The 12555-nt window shown below is 37.8% G+C and overlaps 1 protein-coding gene across 2 annotated transcripts in view; it reads left to right on the plus strand.

The window, feature by feature from the left end:
- Nucleotides 1–12555, plus strand: part of FAM117B (family with sequence similarity 117 member B) — a 73722-nt gene that overhangs the window by 44167 nt on the left and 17000 nt on the right. For both annotated transcript variants that reach the window (XM_044241332.1, XM_044241334.1), the window contains exons 3-4: nucleotides 2330–2422; nucleotides 3664–3777. In XM_044241332.1, the coding sequence (XP_044097267.1) occupies nucleotides 2330–2422; nucleotides 3664–3777 (207 nt within the window). The remainder of the gene's footprint in view (nucleotides 1–2329; nucleotides 2423–3663; nucleotides 3778–12555) is intronic.

The raw sequence follows: 12555 nt of genomic DNA on the forward strand, positions 1-12555 counted from the left end.
CAGTAGATTAAATACCAGTAGACTCTTCTTATTCACCAACAAACATTTTCCGGTTTTTTCTTTTTTAGTATAGATAATAATTTCTGTTGTTACTATTTACTAATTATTAGTAAGTCACAGACACTCTGACTCTTTTCAAGTACTTAAACATATATATGAAAAAGGACTTAAATAAAAATTACCAAAGTGATTACCAAATCCAGGAGATTTAACATTGATACGGTGCTTTTAAGTTTCCTCAGTGATATTCTCTGTAGTATTTTCTCCTGTAAGCCAGGATCCGGTCAAGAAGCAGACACAGCATTTAGATGTTACGTTTTTTAAATATCCTTTAATCTGAAACAGTTCCATAGCTTTTCTTTGTCTTTCCTGACCTGGTTATTTTTTAAGAGTATAAGCCAGTATTTTTGTTGAGTATTGTCAACTTGAGTGGTTTTGGTTTTTGTTTTTTTCCACAATTAATTCAAGTTACTACATTTTTGGCAGGAATACTATATATGCAATGTGTATATATTCTTTTACAACCTTGCTTTTTATTTAAGGACATTACTCTATCCATATAGAAAGATTCTGTCCTAAAAGGCCTGCCCTCCACCCCTATTCTCATATAGAGAGGTATTGTTTTGAACAGGCCATATATTCACTCTTACACTACAAAATTTAAGAGGTACAGAAGTATATACAGTGAAGGAAGGATCTTCCTCCCATGAGGCGGCCACTGTTAATGTTACTTATGTTACCATGTATATCCCTGCAGAGATATTTTACATAGTGTATATTCTTTCTAGTGGCACTGGTTAAAGGAAGTTGCTATGCACACTGTGAGGAGCCTTGAGTTTTTCACTTAACAATCTCACAGAGATTATTGTGAATTTCCTTATTCATTTTTTATACCTGCATAAGTATTCTTTTGTTAAGACACACCATTATTTATTTAACAAATCCTTTGTTTACACTTTTCTAATCTTTTACTTGTAAAAATAGTGCTACTGGGAATAATAGGCTGTATCATTTTGTTCACAAAGATACATATTTTGTACATCTGCAGGATAAATTACAAAAGGTGAGTCAACAGTATATGCATTTGTAACATTGACAGCAGTCGCTTTTTCATCCTCCTGTAAAGGCTGTACTAATTTGCAATTCACCAGCAATACAGGAAAATACTGTATCAGATTGCCCAGTCTCAGCGAAGTTTTAACTTGGTTCTTACGGGTGAGATTAAGCATATTTTCACATACTAAGAACTCATTTGTATTTTTTTTTTCTCCTAATACAATGTGTTTGAATTCTGGATTTTGTAGAACCACTAAGGATTTACCATTTGTGAGGCTATACTTTTGCAAATACCTAAATCAAGTCCAGACATTGTATAGATGTTAAGATTATGAACTCCAGAGTCTTAGATTTTTATCTTGGCTTTGCCACTTCTCAGCTGTGAGACATTAGGCAACTTACCAGACCTCCTTATCTGCAGAACCTGTAGAGCTTCTTATATATATTCAATCAGATAATAGGGGGAAGACCTTTCACTATACTTCTATGAAGCAAAGTGCCTAGCACATAATAAGATCACAGGAATGTTAGCTATTATTAGTATGTTCAACAAATGCTATACTCATGTAAAAATAATAAGTAAGCATTTATTAATAATAGAAATGAAGGAAATAGGCAAAAATATTATAATTAAAATAAGTGCTGCTAGAAGAATTTTGGGTTATTATGCTATTTTAAATAACCTAGTACTTAATTTTCTTTAATGGGAATGCATTTTATAATAGAAAAGTGTATACTTTTTAAAGAAATGAAACGTTTTCAGGTTTATTGAGATAAACTTGACATACACAGCACTGTATAAGTTTTTGTACCGTATGACTTGGAATACACATATTATGAAATGATTGTCACAGTGAGTTTAGTTAACATCCATTACCTCATATAAAAAAAAATTTTTTTTTTTTCTTGTGATGAGAACTTTTAGGATCTACTCTTTTAGCAGTTTTCAAGTATTCCATATAGCAGTATTAAGTATAGTCATCTTACTATACATTACATCTCCAGTACTTATTTATCTTACAACTGGAGGTTTGTACCTTGAGATCACCTTCAACCACCTCCCCCTTGTGCCTCTGGTAAGCACAAATCTGATTCCTTTTTCTCTGAGTTTGTTTTTTAGATTCCACATGTGAGATCATATGGTATTGTCTTTCTCTGCCTGACTTATTTGATGGAACATAATGCCCTTCAGGTCCATCCATCCTGTTGCAAATATGGTATACATTTATTGTTAAATGGTTAACTTACCCCTTCCCTCTTTTTCCCATTATAGACAGAGAGTGCATGGGCCGAAGAATACTCTGAAAAGAAGAAAGGGTCTCACAAGCGGTCAGCGTCGTGGGGCAGTACAGATCAACTTAAAGAGGTCAGGAAAATGGGTCCAAGAACTGGATGGGAAGTTTGATCCCTTCCTTCGCTAGTTCCTTGAAGTTGTAGGCAACAAGGATTTGTCAGTTTCCATTGTTTTATTTTGTGTTGTTTTTATTTTTATTTTTTTGGTTGTTTTGTTTACTTGAAAAATAATGAAAATAGTTATCACATTGATTGGATGAAGATTTGAATGAGGGAAGTGTACACATTACTTATCAGCTTATGTTTTTCTTTCTCCTTTTGTTTTATTAAACCAGAGTCCATACCTGTTTTGTTTTTGTTTTTAAGATTTTTAAAATTTATTTATTTGAGAGCACAAGTGGGGTGAGGGACAGAGAGAGAAGCAGACTCCCCACCAAGCAGAGAGCCCAATGCAGGACTCGATCCCAGGAGCCTGGGATCATGAACTGAGCTGAAGACAGATGCTTAACCGACTGAGCCACCCAGGCGCCCCCAGAGTCCATACCTGTTAACATAACCTAAGCATCAGATATGTAAAATTGTAATGATAAAACAGATTCACATTTATTATTTCTGTATATAATGGTAGTATTTTCGAAATTCAGTAACCCAATACAACCAAGTTGATTGTGGCCCTATGCTGATTACGGTTTTCTGTGCTTACAATTATGATGTTTCTACTTTACATAATATAGAACTAAAGATTTACTCAAGGAGTAATATAGAATATTGATTGAAATTATATTTGTTACATAAAGATTGTGTCTGTGAATGCATTTCATGGCTTGAATTGATTTTTAAATACTGTTAAATTTTTGGAGCTATTGAAGACTAGGTATTTAAAGAAATCTAAATAAAATCACTCATTTTTAGGACAGTGAGAATAATTTTCATTATTTTTAAATTCTTTCTGAAAGCTACAATGTTATTCTAAGTGCTGAAAACTTCATTGGTTTAGTACTGGGAGGCTCGAAGGCTCTGAACAGTGTTGGAACATAATTTTTATTTCTCTTCAAAAGAAAGATACACATACATCCACACATAATGGGTGTGTATATGTATATATATAAATTTCATACAATAAATCAGATTTTGTGACAGGGTTTTATTTTTTCCTTTTTGTGTGTGATTATGTGTGTGTGTGACAGGGTTTTAAAAGAAAAGATTTATTAAGGGATAATTTTACTGATTCTTATTAAGGAAGGATATGTTTGATGTAGCTTGGAAAACTCTGATGCACTCTTTTAATTTACTTTTTATTCTTCTCCTTTTCAGATTGCAAAATTACGCCAGCAGTTGCAGAGAAGTAAACACAGCAGTCGACATCATCGAGATAAAGAAAGACAGTCCCCATTCCACGGCAACCATGCAGCTATTAACCAGTGTCAGGTAAGAGCACAAATACTGCGAAATCCAAACAAGGGATTTGTTGTTTTCCTGCTGATACGTTATTTTATAGGTAACTCTTCTGGACAGAAATGTCCAGAAGCATCTTTGAAACAGTGATTAAATACAGAATCAGCCTTAATATAAAAAAAAAAAAACCTAGAATACTAAGTTGATAAGTGATACTTTCCTTTAGTGAGCTGTGATTTGACTTTTAGAGGGCATAGCTAATCACATATTTTGATTTCATAATTGTGTCTATATCAGTTCAGTCTACTGAGGCAGACCAATAGAGAAAGAGAAGCATTGGCTATAGAATCGGACCCGGGATGAACAACCTGTTCTAAGTCTCAATTTCCTCATCTGAAGATTGAGGATAATAATGATACAACTCATAGAATCTTTTAGTAGGGGAAAACCTTTAACTGCTTTGATTCCTGTAGAGAACCTGATGAACGGCTCTTGATGGCTCATCCAGGGAGCATTTCTCTTTAACCGTATTGAAATCAGATGGCATCCTTGTCAAAAAGAGCAAGAAAAAGTTTGCCCACCCTTTTTATAGGGTGATAGCTTCTGATAGCCAAGTATATGTGCATTTTTTTCAAGAGAAAGTAGAAGTATATGTTTTTTTGAATTAATTTTGTCCTTAAATGTTGATACATGGGTCAAATTCAACTTCATAAATTTATAGTTTGGTTGTAGTTTCTAACAGCTTTTTTCCATTTATAAGGTATTTTAATTATTAAATGTGAGTACACAGTAATACATTTAAAAATCTAAAAAAACTGCATTTATGTTTGGAGAAGTAGAAAATACATAATTGAAAAAATAAAAAAATGAAAAAATTGGGGCGCCCGGGTGGCTCAGTGTGTTAAGCCGCTGCCTTCGGCTCGGGTCATGATCTCAGGGTCCTGGGATCAAGTCCCGCGTCGGGCTCTCTGCTCAGCGGGGAGCCTGCTTCCCTCTCTCTCTCTCTCTGCCTGCCTCTCCATCTACTTGCGATTTCTCTCTGTCAAATAAATAAATAAAATCTTTAAAAAAAAAAAAGAAAAATTTGAATAGACTAATTGTCAAAATTGGAATACTAACTCAATACCAAACTCTTACTTTCAAAAGGCTATAGACTCAGGTGGCTTTATAGATGAATTTGCCAACCTTCTATTCCCTCTAATTTATCCATTAATAATTTGTATGTATTTCTGAGAGATAAGGCCACCTTTTATCTCCAAACTCATATTTTTATCCTCAGATAGAATAAGAGTTACGATCGAACTTTATTGAATTACGTGATATGTTTTAGGAGTCAGTAAGTTTCTGAAGTGATTTTTTTTAAGTTGCACTAAAATTAGCAATTAAAGTAGTAAAATTAACCAAAATTTGTCTTTCCCTCTTAAAAGTTGAATAACATTATTGGCATTTGCACAAATTTCATGTTTAACTCTGAAACATCTCTTCCCAGAGAAGGTAAGGACTAGAAAATAGAGTAACTTGAGAAGTAAATTTATGTAACTTGAGTTTTGTACACTTGACGCGGCAAACATCCTGAGTTTTTTGAGCACTCGTTGCCAACCAGAGAGGAGTACATGAGCGTCAGGATAGCTGTGCTGTGGTGGTTGTGAGTCATTGAAACTTTCAGACTGTGGGACATGAAGATTCTGTGAAGTGAACAGCTTTGGCTTTTAGTTGGTTGGTTCTCTCTCTAGTGGAGAAAAGTACTACTTTGAGATTGTATGCTTTTTGAGGTCATACCTCCATCCATGCAACATTTATTAAATATCTACGCTATAGCTCAAACTAGTACTCATTGGGGATGCAGTGATAAATTACCACCCCCCACCAAGTCTCAGATAGCTGAAAGTAAAAAATTACTACCCCGTGTCATGAATGTGTTGGTAGTGTTTGGGAGAGTTGACACTGTTACAGAAGGGGTATTAATTAACTTTGGACTGGCTCTGGAGCCATCTATAAAGGCTTTTCGGAGCAATTCGTGTCTAAGCAGATCCCTGCAAGCTGACTGAGCTAGTCTTCTAGAGGTGGAAGAAATCATGGCTCCAGGTAGGAGGACTAGTAAGAGATTAGGCTAGAGAGTTAAATAGCAGCCACACCTAAAAGTCTTAATGTCTCACTTATTAAGAAGTTTGGACTTCATCTTAGAGGCACCAAAAAACTATTTTTTTAAATGCAGCAGATTGATTTTAATAGTGGTTATTGTCAGTTCAGAATAGAGAATAAATTTGGAGGAGGACAAGATTAAAGGCAGGTAAACCATTTAAGAATAGGGTTTATAGGGACGCCTGGGTGGCTCAGTCAGTTAAGGGTCTGCCTTCGGCTCAGGTCATGATCTTAGGGTCCTGGGATTGAGCCCCACATTGGGGCTCAGCAGGGAGCCAGATTCTTCTTCTCCCTCTACTGGTCCCCCTTGCTTGTGCTCTCTCTCTCTCTCTTTCTAACACACAAACAAAAATAAATTTAAAAAAAAATTTTTTTTTAAAAGAATAGGGTTTATAATCCAAGTAGGAAATGACAGTGGCCTAAAATAAGCTAGGAGCTATGGTGCTAGAGAGAATGGCCAAATCTGAGTGGTATTTAGAAAGCAGTAATTAATAGTTGAAGTCTATTAAGTGCTTACAATATGGCAAACACTACTCCGCTTTTGTATGTATTATTAGCATTTAATCCTCGTTTTGGGGGTGGGGTTTGTTACTCTCCTTGTCTTACAGACAAGGTAATTAAGGCCCAGAGAATTAAGGAATCTTGTTTTAGGTCATATGAGACAAAGCTCATATTCTAACCCAGGCATTTTGACTTCAGAATCTGAGTTTTTTAAATGTGTGTGAGGTGATGATCAGAGGAGATGGTGGAGAGATAGGAGTAAAAGGGTAATGCCAATTCTGGCCTTTAAAATACGGTTAAGGGGCACCTGGGTGGCTCAGTGGGTTAAGCCTCTGCCTTTTGCATGGGTCATGATCTCAAGGTCCTGGGATCGAGGCTCACATCAGGCTCTCTGCTCAGCAGGGAGCCTGCTTCCCCCTCTCTCTCTGCCTGCCTCTCTACCTATTTGTGATCTCTCTCTCTCTCTCTCTCTCTGTCAAATAAATAAAATCTTTAAAAAAAAAAAAATACGAGTTAAGGGGTGCCTGGGTGCCTGGGTTGGTTAAGCAACTGCCTTCATCTCAGGTCATGATCCTGGAGTCCTAGGATCGAGTCCCACATTGGGCTGCCTGCTCAGTGGAGAGTCTGTTCTCCCTTTGACCCTCTCCCCTCTCATGCTCTTTTCTCTCACTCTCATTCTCTCTCAAATAAATAAAATCTTTAAAAAATAAAATATGAGTTAAAAAAAATACATCCATCTACCTCACACTGTGTACAAAAGTAACTTAAAATGGATCAAAGACCTAAATGTGAGAGCTGATATTAAAAGCTCTTAGATGAAAACATAGGCTCAAATGTGGGGTTGGATTAGGCTGTGGTTTGTTAGGCGTGACACCAAAAGTGCAAAACAAAGGAGATATATTGGATTTTATCAAAATTAAAAACTTCTGTGCTTCAAAAGACACTTTACCAAAAAAGTGAAAATATAACTGACAAAATAAAAGATATTTGCAGATCATGTTATTTGATAAAAGCACTTGTATTTAGAATATATACAGAATTCTTGTGGCTAGTAATAAAAAGATAACCCGGGACGCCTGGGTGGCGCAGTTGGTTGGACGACTGCCTTCGGCTCAGGGCGTGATCCTGGAGTCCCGGGATCGAGTCCCACATCAGGCTCCCAGCTCCATGGGGAGTCTGCTTCGCTCTCTGACCTTCTCCTCGCTCATGCTCTGTCTCACTGTCTCTCTCTCTCAAATAAATTAAAAAAAAAAAGATCTTTAAAAAAAAATAAAAAAAAAAATAAAAAAAATAAAAAAAAAATAAAAAGATAACCCAATTTTAAAATGAGCAAAGGATCTAAATAGAGAGTTCTCCAAAGAAGATACACAACTAGCCACTAAGCACCTGAAAAAGTGCCATCATTCCTTGTTCGGTAGGGAAATGCAATTAAGAATTCCAGTGGGGGTGGGGGAGTGCCTGTGGGGCTCAGTCATTAAGCCTCTGCCTTGGGCTCAGGTCATGATCTGAAAGTCCCAGGATCAAGTCCTGTATCAGGCTCCCCCTCAGTGGGGGTCTGCTTCTCCCTCTGACCCTTTCCCCTCTCATGCTTTCTCTTCCTCATTTTCTCTCTTGCTCTCAAATAAATAAAATCTAGAAAAAAAAGAAAGAATTCCAGTGAGATACAACTTTATACATACTAGGATGGCTAAAATTAAAAAGACTGCTAAGTGTTAGGCTGTGGAGACATTGGAACCCTTAATATATTGCTGATAAGAATCTAGTGGTGCAGCCACTTTGGAAAATAGTCTGGCAGTTTCTCAGAAAGGCTAAACATAGGGTTACCATATGACTCAGCACTTTCTCTGCAGGGTATGTACCCAAGAAAATTAAAAACAGGTGTTCCCATTAAAACCTGTATGCATGGGCGCCTGGGTGGCTCAGTTGGTTGAGCGTCTGACTCTTAGTTTCAGCCCAGGTCATGAGCTCATGGGTTGGCATTGAGCCCATTGTTGGACTCCACGCTTGACACTTGAGAGTCTCTCCCCCACCTTCCCCAACCCCTGCTCAGGCATACTCGCTCTCCAAAATAACTGTACGGGTGCCTGGGTGACACATTCAGTTAAATGTCTACCTTTAACTCAGTTCAGAGTCTTAGGGTCCTGGGATTGAGCTCCATATGGGGCTCCCTGTTCAGTAGGGAGCCTGCTCTTCCCTCTTCCTCTCCTCCCTGCTTGTGCTCTCTCTCGTTATCTCTCTCTCAAATAAATAAATAAAATCTTTAAAATAAACAGGGGCGCCTGGGTGGCTCAGTTGTTAAGTGTCTGCCTTCGGCTCAGGTCATGGTCCTAGCGTCCTGGGATTGAGCCCCACAACTCGCTCTCTACTCGATGGGAGGCCTGCTTCTCCCTCTCCCACTCCCGCTGCTTGTGTTCCCTCTCTTGCTGTCTCTCTATCAAATGAATAAAATCTTAAAAAAAAAATAAATCTCAAAAAAAAAAAGACTTGTACACAAATGTTCATAACAGCAAGGCTCATAAAATTTGGAAACAACCCAGATATTTATCAACCAGTGAATGGATAAATAAAATATTGTGTATCCATCAATGGAATATTATCCAGTCATAAAAAGGGAGTACCAAGGCATGCAACAGCGTGGGGGAACCTTGAGAACATTCCACTAATTGAAAGAACTAGACACTAAAGAACACATATGATTCACCTTAAATGTTCAGAATAGGCAGACCTAAAGAGACACATTATAGACTGGTGATTGCCTGTTGCTGGGAGGCTCGGGTGGAAATGGAGTGACTGCTGATGGGTAAGGGGTTTTTTTTTAGTGTGCTTCTAAAATTAATTATAATGGTTGCAAAATTCTTCAATAATCATTAAAACAGTTGTACACTTTAAATGGGTAAATGATATGGTATTGTGAGTTATATTTCAGTAAGCTCTTACCAAAAATATCTGCCAACCAGCATGAAAAACAAATACATAAAATGCAATATATTTGTCTAGAAATAATAGATGAGATGGTAGAAACCAAAAAATAAACTGGAGGGGCGCCTGGGTGGCTCAGTGGCTTAAAGCCTCTGCCTTCGGCTCAGGTCATGATCTCAGGGTCCTGAGATCGAGCCCCACATTGGGGCTCTTTGAGGTAGGACCTAATATAAAAGAAATAATGAACCAGTTGGGTTCTCTCTAGGCTTTTCTACAAATTTCATATTGAACTTATTTTTTTTTAAGCTTTTTTTTTTTTTTTTTTTTAAAGTAATCTCTGAACCCAACATGGGGCTCAAACTCATAACTGCAAGAGTGGTATGTTCTGCTCATGGGGCACCTGGGTGGCTCAGTGGGTTAAAGCCTCTGCCTTCGGCTCAGGTCATGATCCCAGGGACCTGGGATGGAGCCCTGCATCAGGCTCTCCGCTCAGCGGGGAGCCTGTTTCTCTTCCTCCTCTCTCTCTGCCTGCCTCTCTGCCTACTTGTGATCTCTGTCTGTCAAATAAATAAGTAAAATCTTTTAAAAAAAAAAAAGAGTTGTATGTTCTACATATGGAACCAGCTGGGCACCCCCAGCTTTTATTACTAAAAGTATTTATATGCTTATCACAGAAATTTTAGAAACAAAAAATACTAAATAGAAAAATTTTATCTCAATAAAGTTATTTTTTAAAAAATCAAATAGAAAAAAACCATCCAGAGTCTCATCCTCTGAAGACATCATCTTCCTTTTTCTTTGCATTTTTGTTGAGATCATACCATATTTTATTCTTTTTTTTTTTTTTGAAGATTTTATTTATTTATTTGACAGAGAGAGATCACAAGCAGGCAGAGAGAGAGGAGGAAGCAGGCTCCCTGCTGAGCAGAGAGCCCGATGCGGGCCTCGATCCCAGGACCCAGAGATCATGACCTGAGCCGAAGGCAGCGGCTTAACCCACTGAGCCACCCAGGCGCCCCATATTTTATTCTTTATATATATTTTTAACATTCTGTGGAGCATCTCCCAAATTTCGGCCATTTAGTTGGGGTCCAGTATCTCTGTGCTTAAAGCTTTTTCTGTATTTTACTTTTCTAGGGATAGATTTTCTATTATTTGGTTAAGAAATTTGAATATTTCGGGGAAGGGATCTTTGATTTTTCTCTTGATGGACTTTCCAGGTTATTAAAATGTTTTGTTTGTATTTCATGATATGTGGATTACTTTTACTGAGGAAATTCCTTTAGTGTTCCTTAGTGTTCTGCAACAATCAAGGGACAATATTGCTGTTCTCATAGTAGTATACTCTACAACCACTAGTTAACAAAACGTCTTTTTCTTGGGCTTATGATGGTTTTATTACAGTTAGAAAAGAATTCTCACATACTTTTTTGAGTGGTTCTTTCCTTGGAAATTCAGGGGGAAAATTATTTGTATGAGAAATAAATGCTGCCAGGTTCTTCGAAGAGAATCTTTCATATTTCATTGGTTTCCAAAATTGATGAAGCCTTCAGATGCTTAAAATGTCATATTTTTAGGGAGTATTTCAAGAAATACTCTCATTTAGAAAATACAGCCAACACATTTCAAAATTGTTTAGGGATTAGAATCAGATGTTAGTAACAGAGCAGTGTAGACGCAGGCATCTTCACACCCCATAAACTAATGTAGAGGTGAGAATTAAAATATCATGGAGGTGTTTTCTGGCCGTTTATTAGAGCGTCAAGCAAGAAAGCCCTCCAATGGGATTTTCTTACTTCATATGGGCTGGGGACACTATAGTTTTGCAGCAGCCTAGGTAGCTTTGAGAGCAAAGGGATAGTGAGGTAGAAAAGGAAAAAAAAAACTTACTGACATCTGAGGAATGAAGGGCATTGCACCTTAAAAATGGAAATTGCTGCTCTGCACTGGAATCTTCAAATGCCAGTCCAAGAAGTGATTGCTATTCTTAAATTCTTAAAGATTTTACCACTTAGAAATCAAAAGAGTAGGTACTTGTGATATGTCCTTTATTAAACAGTATAGCTGCAGCGTAGAAGAACAAAGAGGGGGGTGCCGGATGAGAACAGTGATTGCTGGAGGCCAGGACGAAAGTAAGGGGGACAGGGCAGGAGGGATCAGGGCCACACAGAAGACCCGGTTCAAAACCCGTAAGATACGAAGGCTTTTTTTTTCTGATGTGTTCTGATTTTTTTTTCTTCTTCTTTTACCACTCCAGACAGTTTTTCCCTCCCTTTTGTTATGTTGGACTCAGATTTGGTACATTCTGGCACACATTTCTCTCCTAGATCTCTGCTGAATTGCTGACTAGATCTTTTTCTATACTGCTTTCCTCTTAAAGCACATTTTTCTTCCTTCGAAAATTTAACTGTATTTCTTTTCCCTATTCAGCTACTGCTTCAATGGGTTTTCTTCCTATCTTTCCTCTCTCTCTGTTGTACACAGTCTTTCCTCCACACTTTGAAACAGGTATTTAAGTTGTAGATTGATCTTAGAAGATTTGGGATTGGCCAAACCTTTTGGTGGTCTTTTCTTTCTTTGTTGGCTCTCAGCTTTTAGACAGAATTTGATCTTGTTCTTTTTTTCAGGATTTTATTTATTTATTAGAGCGAGAGAGAGAGAAAATGAGTTGGGGGTAGCAGAGGGAGAGGGACAGGCAGACTCTCCGCTGAGCAGGGATCCTGATGGGGCTCCTTCCCAGGACCCTGAGATCATGACCTGAGCCAAAGCAGATGCTTAAAACCCACTAAAGCTAGCCAGCTGCCCCAGGCAGAATTTGATCTTTAAACTGTAATATATATAGACATATGGAGAACGTAAGTAGAAAAATAAAATTTAAATGGTGATTCATCTAATTTAAACCCTTAATTGATTGGAAGATACTCTGATTTGAAGAGAAAGAAACAAAAGTTGAGAAAATAGGAGATCCTTATTCTTGATGTTTCCAAAGGATAGCTCTTAGGAGAGGAGAGATTTTACCTCAGTACAATGAAGAGCTTTTAATCTTTCAGTGCTGTCTGAAGATGATTTCTCAGTTAAAGTAACTCACTTAGGGGCGCCTGGGTGGCTCAGTGGTTTAAGCCTCTGCCTTCAGCTCAGGTCGTGATCTCAGGGTCCTGGGATCGAGCCCCACATCGGGCTCTCTGCTCAGCGGGGAGCCTGCTTCCCCCTCTCTCTCTGCCTGCCTCTCTGCCTACTTGTGATCTCTCT

The sequence above is a fragment of the Neovison vison genome, chromosome 3, assembly GCF_020171115.1.
Source record: "Neovison vison isolate M4711 chromosome 3, ASM_NN_V1, whole genome shotgun sequence".
Lineage (NCBI taxonomy): Eukaryota > Metazoa > Chordata > Mammalia > Carnivora > Mustelidae > Neogale > Neogale vison.